Source organism: Orbicella franksi, chromosome 2 (assembly GCF_964199315.1).
Source record: "Orbicella franksi chromosome 2, jaOrbFran1.1, whole genome shotgun sequence".
NCBI classification, from domain to species: domain Eukaryota; kingdom Metazoa; phylum Cnidaria; class Anthozoa; order Scleractinia; family Merulinidae; genus Orbicella; species Orbicella franksi.
The window spans coordinates 25,295,105-25,311,446 of NC_138146.1; the positions used below are offsets into that span (position 1 = coordinate 25,295,105).

Sequence of the window (16,342 nt, forward strand, 5' to 3'; positions counted from 1 at the left end):
TTTTTTTTTTTTTTTTTTTCTTTTTTTTTTTTTTTACGGTTTTTTGTGTTTTTCTTTGTTACTTCTTTTATGTTTTAGCTTAAAAAAAGCGGCGTAGTCATTAACATCAGGTGTGACTTAAATAAAGTCTAATAGTTGACTTGGATCAGTTTTAAAAATATCTTTTGGGACGGGTTTAAACCTGGGCCAAAAAATTTCCTTTTAAAACCAACGGCTACCAAGGGAACCCAATAAGTTAGGGTGAGAGTAGCCAGTTTGAGAGAGTAATTTTGAGATGACACGATCAATACCACCTCGATTCATATGGAAATGTCCTTGCTTTTAGAAATTGACCAAGATAAGAAAATGAGTGAATTATTATTATTATTTTTTTTTTACTGACAGGTGTCAGTCCATTTGTTCATTTGCGCCCTGCTAAAACGGCACGACAATCCACGATGATTTCTCCCATAACTCTCATGACCATTTGCATGGTCGAAGGGCACGAAGAGTATCAGACGCGATAGACGACGAGAGTTGACCTGAAACTTGCGGTTACTTGCTACCATGCTCCTGTGTGCAATAGAATGGAGGTCCAGTTTTCCTTTTGCTTACGATGCATTCTCAGTTTTTGAGATTGTCGGTGTCCAGAATTTCATTGCCAACAACAGTTTCGAACAATTTCAGGCACCCAAACTTTAATGGAATAGGTTAACACATTTTTGTCATTTTCTTGATATAATAGCTGTACTGAGGATATTAGAAGTTTAGTGTTTATTTTATAATTAAACAAGGACCCAGGTCAATGGAGTAACTCTATGGGCCCGGTCCATGAACCACTTCATGTAGCCAGTTCATGGACCACCTCCTATACACCACTGTTGACCCACTCCATGGACCACCACTTGGAGCCAATTTATGGACCACCCCAATAGGGGTAACCCGAAAAGACTGACCCCCTGGTCCGCGGACCCCCACTACGGACCGGGTCCACGGACTATCTATGGACCGGTCAACGGACTGCCCCTACGGACCCACTCTACGGACCACCCCCCAAAGCTTAAAAGCTGTTTTCAGCGTAAGGAGATGTTTACCTTCCATTCGTGACTCAATCTGGCCATGGAAGACGTGTTTTTAGGTCGTTCAAGCTTGTTTGTATCTGTAATTTGCGCTGAGCAAATTATGAAGCCTGGAATGAGTTCACGAAGCCACGTTAGAATGGGCTGAACAAAATGGTGGAGAGGAAACAGCACAAATTTCAAGGCTTCCCGCAGGCTTCCTGGAGGCTTTCACGGTCTTTCATATACAGTATGGCCACAGCAAAGGAAATGGAAATGTGTAATGATTTGACTTGAATTGCGTCCGAGCCTGAACCAAAGAATGTTACATTTGCAAAATGTAACGTTCGAAATTTCGCCGACACGATCTATTAAACAACCCATAAGTGAAATATCTATTTCTTGTTTTATTTATTCTATTTTGGGGGGTTGGTCCGTAGAGGGGGTTCGTAGGGGCAGTCCGTGGACCGGTCCATAGGTAGTCCGCGGACCCGGTCCGTAGTTGGGCCCCGCGGACAGGGGGTCAGTGTTTTCGGGTTACCCACCCCAATGGACGCCTGTATAGATTTTGACGCTATTCTACCCCGAAACTCATGAGGTCGACTTGTGGCAAGTCTAACCCTGTAGATCTGGTCCATGGAACACCTGACACCTCATAGAGCCATGTTCTTGGACCACCCCTATAGATCCCTGTAGACCCAGTCCATGAACCACCTTGGGTACCCATTCCAAGGACCATCTATTCATTCCAATGGACCACCCATATTTTCAAAGGCAAACTTCACCTCTGGTTATAAATGATAGAATGCGGACTGCAGATAGGATATTAAAAACATCAATACTGAAACAAATATCAACGATATATCAAGACATATCATCATCAATATTTCACTTTCCAGCGTCTACTATTTCCAGACAAGAGAAGTTGGAAAAAGTTTTAAACACGCCCGATTACTGGGAGTTCATATTGATAAAAAAAAAAACATAACCACACATAATCTAATTGAGGAACGTCACTGATCTGATCTGATCTGAAGCGTTTTCACTCCAGTTGAAAGTGCTTTTAGTTTCCCTGTCCTTGGCCAGGCGGTCCATATCAGTCAATGTGTAAACCCTTCAACTGAATGGCGCGTTCTTTATCACTTCTCCAGCCATTACTCAGCCTCTCTCTCCTTCTGCTACCCTGCGGATTCCAGCAGAGGGATTGCCGGGAAATGCAGACAGTTGGTCTTCTAAGTATATGGCCTATCCAGGATCACCTTTTTCGTGCATCGTTCATCGGATCGATGCACGAAACATCCCTCCACATTTCTAGACATCATTCGCCGTCACTAGAAATCATTTACTATATCTCTAGGATTATTTCATTTTTTATTTCCATGGCCACAAGGTAAAATACTGCAGCTTATCTGAAAAAAATTGTACATTAGACACCCAGCTGTCGGCTGAGAATCTAGGAGACTGATAGGTTTGGTACATAAAAGAACTTTAATTTAATGATCACACAAAAACAATAGATGTAAACTGAAATTATATATTAAGATCTTTCAACAAGCTCTCTACAGTTTATAGCTATACTTCATGCTCCTTGTTAACTTGATCTACATATAGCGGAAAACGAATTAGCCATCATCATAATGTCGTAAAAGAGGAATATGTTGTAAAAATTATCATGCACATTTCAGGACCTCGCAGGGCTTTGGAGGAATAAGGGAACATTATGCATTTATTTTTAAGGAGCAAGGGATATTTTTTGGTCTAACCGTAGTTAACAAGGAATATCTCTACTATTAAAGGGAACTTTTTTGGGGGAGGAAATGTTTGGGATCAAATTAATGGGAAACAAGGGAGAAAACGCGACCTATTTAAAGGATCAAAGAATCGTGTTTCCCATCCTCAGAGCCCCTGCCCGTAATTACTGTCTAGTATCTTCCCCTTTCATCAGTTTTTACGTAACTACCGATACGATAGAAAAGTATATAAAAATTCTCAATAGGAACCCACTAAATGTTGAGTGAAGTTAACAGATTCTAACAGAACATAGTCACCGGCTCTCCCTTTTCGACTATTCATCTTCTCGAAGGAGTATTTAGAAAGTGGAAAACGTTATTCAAAATTTGAATTCGTTTTACGTCAGACGAACTCCTCCAAAGATAATTTACTTTCACTTGTTTACAAAGAGGAATAAATTCTAAATGACTAAGGACCCGGCCACGATACACCGTAGAAATATTAAAACGCAGCTTAATTTCTGCGGTTAAGCCTACCGCCTACATAAATACTACTGGACATGGAGCTTTTCGAAACCGGAGGAATTTGAAAACGCCGGCCTTGCGTTTTAGTGTGGACGGAAAACATTTTGAAAACGGAGCTTTTCGAAAACGACGCAGAAGCTCACAATGATTATGTAACTTTGCTACCCTGATCTTCCTCAAACACATGTTGCGTTTTCAAATTTCCCAGGCGTGAAGTGGGCAATTTTTTAGCCCATTCTCCTTCAATTTTACTTGACTACATGCATCAGTTATTTAGGGAGAGCTTCTAGTGACCTTCTAAAATTATTATTCTGTATACAATTACTGAGGATTCCAAGAAACACGAAAAGCCCGACTGATCTAAAGATTAAGCTAGCCCTTTATGTTAATCGAACGACGTCTGCGCTCTATCGCCATGGTATAACCAATACCATCCGATTCTAGCGTGAAAATTCATTCCTAGCGTCTATATAGCAAACAGCACACGCAGATTTGATGCGGCAAAGCATTTTCCGCATGGTATCATGAGAAGTACTGCAGTGCGTGACGTACTCAGTTGTAGTCTCAATCATCAATGTTCCATCCATTCAGGAACCGAGTTTATGACACAACTGTGTGGTTCTATCCGATCAGTTTTGGCCATTCTCACTCCCCAGCTGTTGTCTCATTCATTTGTTTGTGGCCTCAACATCTTTTCTGTACTATATAGTGACCTGTCGTAAAAGCAACTTATCCTTTGCGGTTTGGCTCTAAATCGGCGGCTCGACTGCTCCTTGAAAAGTTCCTTGAAAGCCAGTCGACATAGAAGTAAATTTAACGTTGACTGTGGATATACTCCAAGATCTTAATTAAACGTGTTTACGGATAACATGAGTATTCTAAACAAATTCTGCATTATTCACAGTCGTTGAACTTTCCATGAATGCATGTTCATCTTTTTATGTTTTGAAACAAAACATCGTCATCTAGGTCACGTGACCCTGTAAAGAGAAAGGGAAAAAACAGAGCTCTATCATGTGCAATTTCGATTCAAAATATGGTAAAAATTCTCAGTTACTTCACGAGTAGTAAAACCTTTCCAGATAATAATTCTCTCAACAAAAATTTAAATTACAGACTATCATAACGTTAACGTTGGAAGACCTTGCAACACACAACAATAGTTTTTGAAAAATATGAAATTGGCTGAAGTGTTAACTGATAGCTAAGAAATGACCGAACATTATCTGATACGGTCTGTACCCTGTAATCCAACCATCGCAACGACGTGAGGTCAAATCAGATTTTTACTCAGCAATACTGGCTTTGTTATGAACCATTACCAAGCAGTATTTACACCAGATATTTCTAGCAAGAAAGCTCTTGACCTCTGCCTTCAACGATCAGAACATCATAGACCCAATCTGACTCCAAACTGACTCCAAACTGGCAATGTTGCCTGCTATCTGATGGGATCAATTCTAACATTCTCAATTTTTCTAATAGGTACAGCTTTTACGAAACCTTCCGACCTCAGCACCCATCCATGTACGCCTTAGGGTTGCGTCATTTCACTTACCTCTTAAGTAAACAGACATTTCCTGTTTTCACGTTTCCATGGTTCGTGTAACCAAACGGACAGCTTTTCACGCAAGTCGTATGTAGTCCCTGGACAATTTTCGATGTTCCTGGCTCACACTTGGTGCAGTCAAAACCATTAACACATTCCTCACAGTGGGCTATGCATCCTGCAGAATAGGAGTTGCTAACATTCATTACCAGAACAGAAGAGTCAAATTGAAAGAGAAAGGTATACTCTGGTCTATTAAGATGGGAAGATATAAGGAACAACAATAGTTTGACTAGTTTCTACTAGCCCTTTATTGTGTCAGGCGGCGAAAATGGGCTTGCCTTTTGCCTTTGCTTCGAAGCGACTCTGTGTGCAAAAGGTCCGTTATGAAAATGAAACTAAACGTGCAAGTGAATCACATTTTCAACTTAATACTTTATCACAAAGACTCGTTTTGACAAAGAGTGGTTTTGACAGACTCGTTTTGGAACAGAGGCAAATGGCAACTTCCGCTCACAAGCATCACTCACGTCTTAAGTCAATGTCAAAACCTGTAAACAATCAATTATTTTTATCGGTGTTCACAAGCTATATTAATGAAATCCCAAAATGGAGAAGATACCTCCAACAAATAACGGATTCCTTGAAAGAAAACATGTTACGTAGAGGAGACTTTTAAGACTGACGCTACTCTAGGATATCTGATGCCTGTTCGCTTATAACTAGGCTCATGTACTTAATTAAAAGTTGTACTTACTGAGACAGAATTTTTGTTTGTCGCCAAGAGTAAAGAAACCTCTGGGACACTTGCGTTGACAGTGCCTTTTATTATAATTGACTCGATACCAGCCTTCCTTGCAGGTCAAACAATATTCGTCACCACAGCCGTCTAAAGGAAGTTGACAGAATAGCAAGTTGCTCAATACCCTTTCCTAGCTAAGAAAGCCTAGATATTGTGAACCACGTGGTATATTATGACAAAATTCTGTAAACTGATTGGAGCACGAGCAGCTAAGGTGTCCAGTAACAAAGTAGTGTTCATGTGAACCCTCTCTTCATTTGTTTCCTTTTCGTTGCGACTAAATACTGGTTCTACATAACGAAACCCTTTTCGGAAATGGCTTTCTCCCCACAATCTTTTCAATGATAGCAACAATAATTTTTAACCGACTTTGCTTAGTCCAAATTTTATCCTCGAATTTTGCTATAATTTTGACTAATTTTGTCCATCATTTGAAACACCATACAGACCGAGTTAGACTCTACGAATTACTATTACCATCAGTTAACAATCGATTTCATACCTTTCTGTAGATGTACTAACAGCTGAAGCACAGTTTCTAGATTCTTTCTAGTTTATAATTAGGGATTTCATCTACCGACATTTCCATATTCGTTTACCTTCTCTAATCCGTTGGCATCTCCTTCCTTTTCTTGCGAACCCAGCAGGACACGTGGAAACACACGTCGAGTTGGAGAAAGCCGATAATTTGATCCTGAAATATCTCGGCTTACATCTACGACAGTTGATTTTGTCAGGACATCTCTCACAGTTTAAAACGGATTGGCATTCTTTCCACCCGGAAAAAAAAAGAAAAAAAAAAAACAAGAACTTTAATGTGACTGACATGGATAGAAAAGTATTGTGAAGCTCATTGTTAAAGTTTGTTCAGTTTTCTATTTTGACATAATTTTAACTTTAAAATGGAAGATGCATGCACTTGTACTATACAAAGATATCTAATCATGGACTATCATCTCAGTTGGAGTGGATGCCACCTGATAAAGTTTTCTAGAAGATGAGATAATAGAAGATGAGTTTACTCTGTATTGCTGAAACTTTCATTGCTTTTTATTCATTCCTCACTGAGATTTTAATGTGCCAACTGACCCCCCTCGTTATTTGAAATTGCCATACCAGCCACATTTTGCACTAAGGCAAAGCCAAATTTAGTCTTATAAACAGAATTCTTCCTTTTTCTACTTTTCTTGAGTTACATGGTAGAATTAGTCCTTTTTGCAATCTTCTATCACTGGTTAATTTCATATCAATTCACGTTATTTTACTGCTCTCTGAGAAAATAGTGAAATCCAAGATGGCGGACTAAATGACGCCATGTGACGTCATGACCACAAAAAAGTGTGTTATTTTGCAAAGCAGGCCAAGGGCTATTTATTAAATGCATTTTGATATGTCGTATTACATCGTAAACTTAGGGAACGGGATGGCTTGTACTTTCGTGAGTTAATGTCTCTTCAAAGAAGCAAAGAAAATATATGAAAGTTCATATATTTGAACTGCCGTGAAAGACGTTAAGACATGGATCATCATTGCAGTTATGTACACCAATTTAAACTGCTGTGAAATTAAAGCGTGAAAAAAGTTCAGGCTTGAACGGGAATTGATTGTTGGTACAACAACCCATAGCTTGTAAGCCCAAAGTGTGATTTTCTCTCATGTCTTCTATGTCAGTGATGACAAGTGAACTCTCCAATTCAGTCTTACCCACTAGTGTTTTCTTGCAGTATTTTCCAAAGTAGCTAGAGTTTGCGGCGACAAGGCCTCTCGGGCAGTTTCGTACGCAAACCATGCCAGATTTGTTAAAAAAGGCATGCAAGTCATTCCTGCATTTCCGACATCGAAAACTGTCAAGGCACTTGGCGCAGTTGGGTACATTGGACTGGCATTCTGTAAAAATATAAAATAAATAATTATTGCTAACAGTCTGTTGTGTTAATCAGTTTTTCAGTTTTATGTTTTTAAAGTGGAACCTGGACTGAATTCAGAATTTAATGAGATCAACAGTAATTCGACAAGACTAAATATTTCACTGTTTTTATGGCCATTAGATCGATGAGAAATGTGGATGGTCTACATTATAAATTCGAATAGGAAAGAAATTCGGAGCAAATTGACGATGAAGAGAAAATCAACTTTACTTTTAAAATCAGCCACAGATGTGAAAGGAATATATCAAACACGAAAGACCGTGTTTGACCACATTTCCAAGAGAGTTGAAAATACGACGCCTAGTGGAGTTTTAGAACTTCCAGGTGTTCAGTTGGAAATGTGGTCAAACACTGTCTTGAAAGTTTCATAAATCTTCTCAATCGAAACTTCAACTACAGAGAAAGCGGACGAATTGTTTCATTTCCTTTGTTTAAGCTAAAATTACTTTGAGAATAGGGAATCAAGTGTAATCAACATCGAGAAGGACTTAGGAAAAAGAGCAGTTTAGTTCCAGGGGTTGAGTGTGTACGTGATAAGGAAGTACCGCCATTGCAAATTACGTACAGTTGTATCGCGGGAACGTACCCTCTCCTCTCAGTCACCTCCCCTCCCACAGCTACCTCGTCAGAACTTAAAATGCCGAGAAAATAACATGCTGATTACGAGTTGATGGAAAAATCACACATAAGTTGGTTAATTACTTGACTGTGTGTCTTTGCAAATCTTTTTCCCATCCTTCTTTACGGTCGACGTGAAGCCAGTCGGGCACTGTCTCACACATTTCACATCTCCCATAATCCTTTTCTGGAGTGCATAATATCCCGATGAGCAGTTCGCACAGCTGACCGGGTTGTGGGGGAGACAATCGTCGCAGTGTTTTGCAGCACAACCTTAATAAACAAACAACATTGTGGTTTTCATTCGAAATAAATTAAATTCATGGGATGGTCTGTAAATAGATGACAAACCATATTAAATGAGATTAAAATATCTAAAAGCTCTCATTTCCTAAACTGTAATTTTTGTGTCGTTAGCGAGATCGAAAAAGCCGTACACTTTTAACCTGAATATTACAAATGGAGAGAGAGTATTGAGATTGGCAACCTCGACAAATCTGAGATCAGTAATAATTTTGGATCCTGTCCTCTCCCTTCATAAATTCCTGGATTCCTTGGATGAGTCTTTCTAGATGAGATTTCGTAACCCATAGGCGAACATCTCACGTTGTGTCCTCTCACAAATTCCAGGTTTCCTGGTTATACCTTTCTAGACGTAATATCATTTGTCATAAGAACCTACCAAGCTCTGTTCTCACACATATCTTGGGATATCCCTTTCTAGACGTGATATTGTAGCCCATGGGACAAGAGCGAATGCATCGTATGATGGTGTTTTTGCTCCTTTCGTATTCTACAGGGATGAAGACAGTCCTGCATTTCTTGCAAATGAGTCCATCGTTGCATTTCTCACATCCTGGGATAAAGCCACACCCTAAATTCGAGCCAAGAAGATATGATACAAAGGTGAACAAATAACGACGTACTTAAAAAACCACCCTTGCTAAATACCTCCGTCAGCAATCAAGAGCTCATTTTTATTGCGAAATGTGAAACGTTTACAGGATTCAACCACGATGAGATAACATAAAATATATTATGGTAAGTCTCCTTATATACTTGTCTTTCTTCTTCTAAGAGGTAAGGCCCGGTTCATACGTCGCATTTCTGCCGTGTCGAATTCAATTCAACGAATTAAATTCGACAGAAATTCGACGTCTGAATCGGCTGCCGCATTTCTGCCGCACGTTCGACTGGTCTTGTCGCATTATCCGACAGAAATGCGACACCGATTCAGACGTCGAATTTCTGCCGTGTCGAATCTAATGCATACATTATGTTAATGTATTGAGCATGCGTAAATGTTTTCCCGCTCAAGAAAAAGAAGGAAATTGGCCATTCTCGACCCAATACAACCTGAGCATATTGCAACACATACTGCTCCGTTGTCAGCCTTCTCCTTCTCGTTCCATTGGCGGTCAATTTTTTGCAAAATTAAAGTTCTTCGTCGCTCAGTATTTTCGTCCGCCATATTGAATACCCTCCGTTTAAAACTATTTCCGCTGGCTGACATACCCGACAGCACAAATTCCGAATTAAGTGCGACACAAGTGCGACGTATGAATTGACAGTCGCATTTCTGCCGCACTTAATTGAATTGAATTCGACACGGCAGAAATGCGACGTATGAACTGGGCCTAAGTTCAGAAAATAAACCTAAAGAAATTTCACCATGAGAACGTGCTCCACCTTGACATGAACGATAGACTAAAAACATCCGGTCATATATCGTCACATTCTGTACGTGACCACATCGAACGCTTTATAATTATGTCTGAGAAATATATTTACTGTAAATTCTATAAAAACGACCTTCTGCCCTCCAGAAATGCGTCTTTTCTAGGATAGCAAATTCTCGTAATGTTTTTAACCACTGCTCAGTGCTTTATGCCAGCAAAAATGTAAACCGCATATTAAAATCTCGCCATGAACAGCATGAACACAGACTGTGTTTGTAAATAAATACTTCCTTCACATTTTTATCTCAGTCTGCGCGTGCACATACTTCGACGTTAATTCTTCTTCAGCGAGGATAATGGAAATCCTGTCTTGCTCAGGGTAATTTGTAAAACAGACATTGTTTAAAAATAAAGGAGCATTCTTTTGCAAAGAATGCCTATAAAAAGTTTTTTTCAAACTTAAAAAGGCGAGATAAGAAAAAGCTAGTGTTCAGATGTACTACAAAGCGTGTGAAACAAAAGGTTCGCTATACACTAAAAGAGCATTTTTTTTCTAAATAACCTGGCTACAACAGTCGTGTATTTCACTTCGATGAATTGAGTGTGTGAGGGGAATCGAGCTTGTATCGCCCACACACTAAACGAGTCCCCATACTAGCGCGTCGTTTCTCCAATTTCGTCTTCAACTGAACGGAGGGTTTTTGATTAGAAAGACTGACTTTTCACTAGTTTTAGCAACTTAAAGGAAAACCTACTGAGCACTCCGAGTCACTAGTCTATATAATGTACGTACTCTTGTAACAACGTATAACACCTGCATGTAACAATAATTAAATCTAAAAGTTCGTTTTCTCACGCTTTTTGAGTCCACAAAACAAAGCTTTTCCCCAGATACCGATGGCTGCCAGCTACTTAGCACACCAATTAATACAATTGACCCCATGAGGGCTATCAGACCGTCGTTTTGGCACATAGTTGCTCCCGAAAAAACACTGTGTGGAAAAACCAAGTGTTACGTACACAACTAACCACAAGGGGAGCAAGTGCTTGGAGTGTGTAATTTCAGGAGAATCGTGGTTTTATCAACTGTATCTCTTTCTCGGCATAGTACAAGTATCGAAGTCAAAAGAGATGTCTCGAAATTGATGAACATGTTGTCCTGCCAACAGTGACAAAGTCGTCTATAACCAGTAAATTAAACAAACTTCTATTGACCAAAATAACATCATCTTTTCCTCGCGGTTTCATTTGACCTAAAATGGCATTCCTGAACTGCTTAGAATTAATGTCAATATTGTTATTTGGGTTTGTTTCCCAGGCTTAAGATGCCGATAAAGAAACTTCGCTTGCCTCCTCGTAGCAAGGCGTGCACGTAATCTTCATATTTTGTGCCGATAACTCAAGTTGACGCGTAAATGATTTGAGAAGCTTTTGACTTAAAATTCATTTTGAAAATCTTGGTACTTGGGGAAACATGTCCTTGATTCTTCTTTATGGAAAGCACTTAGACCGATTTATCACATTTTAAGCAGAATTTACAGCGATAAAGTCACTCATTCTTAAGAAGCTTTGAGAGGGAGCAGAAGGAGGCTTCTGTCCACCTTCATGAGCGTTGCAATCTTAAGGTTTGTTACTGCTCGCGCTACAAGCTCGTGTGCTGTCGCTTTATTTATTTTTTAAATTAACGGTAAGTATGTTAGGGAGCGGTTTCCTCTCGTTGACGGCGGCGCTCTCGGGTTATACTCTTACTTAACTCAATTTTTTTTTTCCATTTGTCTATAAAAAGATACTTTTACTCCTATTTGTCGCGTATGGAAGCATGCATGGCGATAAGATCACACTTAACGGCAATGTCATTGGTATTATTAAGGCATGCTTTGCACGTGCAAAATAACCTTCGAAAATAGATGTTAACCACGGTAGAAAAACCACCACAGAGATAATAGGAAAGCAAAACAAGGATGACACCAAGGTTGCAGAAGATAGGGACGGATTACAAACCACTAGCATGAAAAATTCAAGCCAAATATTTCAAAATGAGTTTAAGTAGCTTTGCGGACTAGAGCCGGAAGAAGCGTAATTATTGAGCACATACTAGCGCTTGTACTCGTCTGAATATGCTTCTAATCGTCTTTCACAAGTAGACAATAATTGCATGATCGAGAAACAGTATAGCGTAACCTTTTCACTCTCGATGCCAAGTTTAAAATAGAAAAAAAAATTCTCGAATATCACTTTGCAAAATGTTAACACGCAAACAGCTAGCACTGCGAAATACACACTCAATAGCTAACGATTTGAAGAGAAAAAGAAAACATTCATTTACTCATGCGAAATTCAGAACCGCATAAGTGGAAAATTGATATGTCCTTTGTTCAAACGATAACTCAAAGAAAAAATATTATATTGGATAATGATACTTGGTTTGACCTTAAATCGTTTTCCTGAGGTGTGTTCAATAAAGTGGATTAATAATACTAGTGCGAGCAGAAACCACACGTCTCGTTTTGTGGATTAATTACTGAATTGATTTGGGGAATTCATGGAAACGGCGTTAGAGAATTGGTCAGTTGTGGGTTCGATACCACTTCCAGTCGAGTGACATAACCACGTTAAATCGATCTTTCAAAGCTGATTTCTTTATACAAATAAAACAAAATCCGCTTAAACCAATAAAAATGTTGACGATCTACATGTAATTTGGAAATTGTTTTCATTTGTGTTTTAATTCCATGTCGAACTGGGGACACCGTAACAATCCACGTCATTTAAAAATAGGATTTTATCTAGGGCCAACTCGAGAATTTCTATACGAATTTGCAGCAGGAATAAAATTCCCTAATAAATATTTGTATTAAGATATGTATCCTAAATCTCATGTTCCGTCCTCAGCCAGAGAATCAAATGATCTGCACGACCAGAAATAATGGTTTGCCAGATTCTCTTCAGCATAAATGGCTGTAACCTTGTCCAACATATTTTGCACGCAATCATTTTTGGAGCCATATCGTATCAGCACCAATGCTGAGCGAGAGGATGTAGGATAAAGGAGATACTCGGTATCTTCCTAAATATTTTACGATACTGAGAACACTGTTAATTTCAAGCATCAATAACTTTAGGCGTCGACACACAGGTAAAAAAAGATCTTCTTCTTAGTCAGTAAAGTCGAGTTCAGGGGGTAACGACAATTCTGTGCAGAACAGTCGTACTCGACGATTGCAGGGAAGGTTTCTTTCTGCAAAGTGTAAGCAGATCATACCTTAGCATTTTCTCAGTTGTTGATATAAAAAGACATGGAACTCAACCCAACCTCAAGTTTTTACACTCTTCAGTTGATGATTCAAAATTTTACTTGAACAGACGATGACTGCTTCAATTTATCCAACTGAAAAAAAAACTAAAATCTTAAGAATTTCAAGACACGCAAGGTCGCTACCGTTACGTTGCAGAATAGTAGAGAAGAGCATGAGCTTACTAACAAGGAAGTTTAGTTGAACTACACTCACCAGGCCACAACCACCGCTTGGTTCTGTGTGTTTGAAGGTCAGTCTTTTGCGACGAAATCTCAGCCAAATTCCCCTCTCCATTAACAACTGGATGTCGAAGACAGCTTAATTCAGCGACAACAAATAGAAAGATGACTTGAAACAGTAGCATGGCTTACAGTAACTCAGTGCTGCACTTATTCATCAAGCAACCTTTGGCCTATCAAAACATCGGAAACTCGTGCATAATTCGACGCCCGGCTTTTCCTTTCTGCCTCCGCTCGTGGTTTCTGGCTTGCCTCATCAGAATTCCACGAGAAGATCACTTTATTGACAAGTACTACTCCTGCTTAGCATTAAACATTCAGTATATTTGTGTGACACAAACTAAAGATAAGCTCTTAAAAGCACGGATCATGACTGATAGATGTTAACTTGAGAAACATCTATAGGAATTAAAAGTAGGGTTGAACCGGGAAAAATACATCTTTTTCGAAATAAAATGACAAACAAAACTGAAGGCAGAGTTGATAGCATTGCGTCTTTTTAAGTTTTGGAAAGATTCTTTGCATTGCTACAAAGCACAGGCAAAACAATCTCGCGTAAAGGACTTGATCTGATATCTAGTTTAAACAAACAAAATGGATATTGAGAGCTGAAGATTGGAACGAAAGTCGCTTAACTAATGTCGGCGGGAACGTTTCATGTCTTTAGCGTCAAAAACCATTTCAATTAGTAGGTGTTTGTTTAAAGCACAGCAAAAAACACGTCAAAACATTGTTAAGTAACTAGCATGATATAATCTGATTAAAAATAATAAAACCCAGTTACCTCGACAAGAGAGACATATTCATTCTTAGAAAAAAAAAATACAGGAAATTAGATTGCATTTTTATTTCATCAACAATATACAATTCCTGATGGACCGGAATACCGGTTGCTTGACTCCTGAATTCCACACTGGTTAAAATTTTTAGTCAAAAATTGATATCATAGTCGTTTTCGTTAGCCAGTAAAACAAGTTTAAAGAATAGGGACAGAGAATTGAGTCAACACTGCTAACTTATTATTAATTTACTAATTGAAAAGCACGATCAATTCCCGCTCAAATAACCTGAAGCAACGTAGTAACAGTATGTTCTCAGTTTAACCTCCTGGTCTTTGCACTAAGTTTGCTATTTTCCCAGAGGGTAGAGCCAGCTGCTGCGAAAATCTAGAAATGCATGGCTTTATTTAGGGTGGTGCCAAAAATAGTCTGCAAATGTCGAGATTTCGTGAGCAAATATCCGGAAATCACCTGTATACGAAGGCATAAAGTCAGTCACACTCTTAACGCGTCAAGTGACGGGCTGTCAATAAACTACTATGATGAGTAATGAATACAGAAATAATTGATACGTTTTCAGTTTGATCATCACTACGATAGGTCAAATGATGAGAAATACTATTTCTGTTTCGCTTCTGTTTGTTTTTAAGAAAGCTTATACACGGTTTTGCGTACTTTTTCCACCTGTTGTCTTGTTTTGCAGCTTTTCTTTACCACTCTTACATTTTAGCGGCCATTGTTTACTAAACAAACAACGAAACTTAAAACGCACGAAACGTGTCAACTAATCTTTGTCTTCTTCGCAAACCAAAATACAAGAGAGCAACATGAGGCCTGAGTGTTGCAAGACGGCATTTCTCACTCACGAAAGAAACTTGTTTACAGTGATGAAATTGAATCTGACACACTCCCTTCTTACAAAACATGTGGATGCCTCCTGGGTCTCGTCAAAGGTTGTGGTTCATCTCTCTTTAACGTATTCGGTTTGTCGTTCAGTTGGTTGGAGAGCAAGTAATAAAGAGAACAGTGTGTTTGCAAGTTAATTACCGAGGTGTTGATATGCGGTCAATTAATGTTAATCTTAAAATGGGGGTAAATCGGCAAATTTAGTCATTTATTGGAATGAGGATTAGCAGCTTAACTCTATGGTTTGCTTGATTAATAAGCTTATGATTTTTATTTAATATAGACGATGTAAATAAACAAATCTAAGTAACAAGAAATTAACGTGTAAAATTAACAAAGCTGCCAGCCAATTATTGCCAATAAGTACCTAACAATTACTTAGAATAGACTGAAGTTTAGAACAAGAGTTCTAAGTCGTGACATCCCAGGGACGACATTTTTTTAAAATTAGGAGATATGATCAGTTCCTTGGAGAAGTGTTCACTTGTCAAAAATAATCCCTTAATTCCATTTAATGCTTCAGCTGAAAATATTGGTGTTCAATTCAGCGATTTTTAAACAATCCCATGTCACACGGACTTGCTGGCTTAATACGGCGTGTATTTGTCCGAAGTTATAATGTATAACCAAACAAGAACGGAAAATTTTATAGCATTGTAATTTTGTTTTAGGAAATGTGGTTATAATAATAATGGAAAATAAAGCAATGATATACGTGTTATCAAGTAGCTAAGATGTAGTTTAGTTTATTTTAAATCCTTTTCTATAAGTGAATAAGCAATTAGTTAAGCCTGGCTTTCACTAGTGCATAAGCATAAGCATAAGCCGACATACGCAGACGCACGAGATTTTGATAATTAGCGCCTTTTGCTCTGAAATTTTCGTAACAAAGAGCGGTACTTAGCAGCGCTTTACTACGCCTGCGTATGTCGGCTTGTGCTAACGCGCCACTGAAAACAACCCTTTACGAAATTAAAATAACTAAGGCTATCTTAACTTCGTTTAGCGATCGACCGAGATTATTCTTCCTTATCCCTGAGCCCCCGAAAAAAAATCGACAGTATGCATGCAAGTCGGAATTCTTTACGCTCTAATCTGGAAAAAAATATCTGACTAATTTTGCCACTGCTGGTCAATATTTTTATGCTGGACGCAATAATCCTAGCGTACGAAGCGACAACGTGTTCGGCGTGTTAGCCAAACAGAAGCCGTGCCCACCATCCTGATATCCTTCGATATCACTTAACTTTTGAT

At 38.8% G+C, this 16,342-nt stretch overlaps 1 protein-coding gene across 1 annotated transcript; it reads right to left on the reverse strand.

The window, feature by feature from the left end:
• Positions 1 to 104: 104 nt before the first annotated feature.
• Positions 105 to 13,775, reverse strand: LOC145478876 (uncharacterized). The gene is made up of 8 exons (XM_081457065.1): positions 13,378 to 13,775; positions 8,872 to 9,063; positions 8,274 to 8,462; positions 7,348 to 7,530; positions 6,243 to 6,413; positions 5,599 to 5,730; positions 4,851 to 5,019; positions 105 to 4,272 (listed from the first exon to the last, which is right to left on the reverse strand). Exons 1-8 carry the CDS (start codon positions 13,526 to 13,528, stop codon positions 4,263 to 4,265), a joined length of 1,197 nt encoding a protein of 398 aa, XP_081313191.1. The 5' UTR covers positions 13,529 to 13,775; the 3' UTR covers positions 105 to 4,262.
• Between the last annotated feature and the right edge of the window lie 2,567 nt (positions 13,776 to 16,342).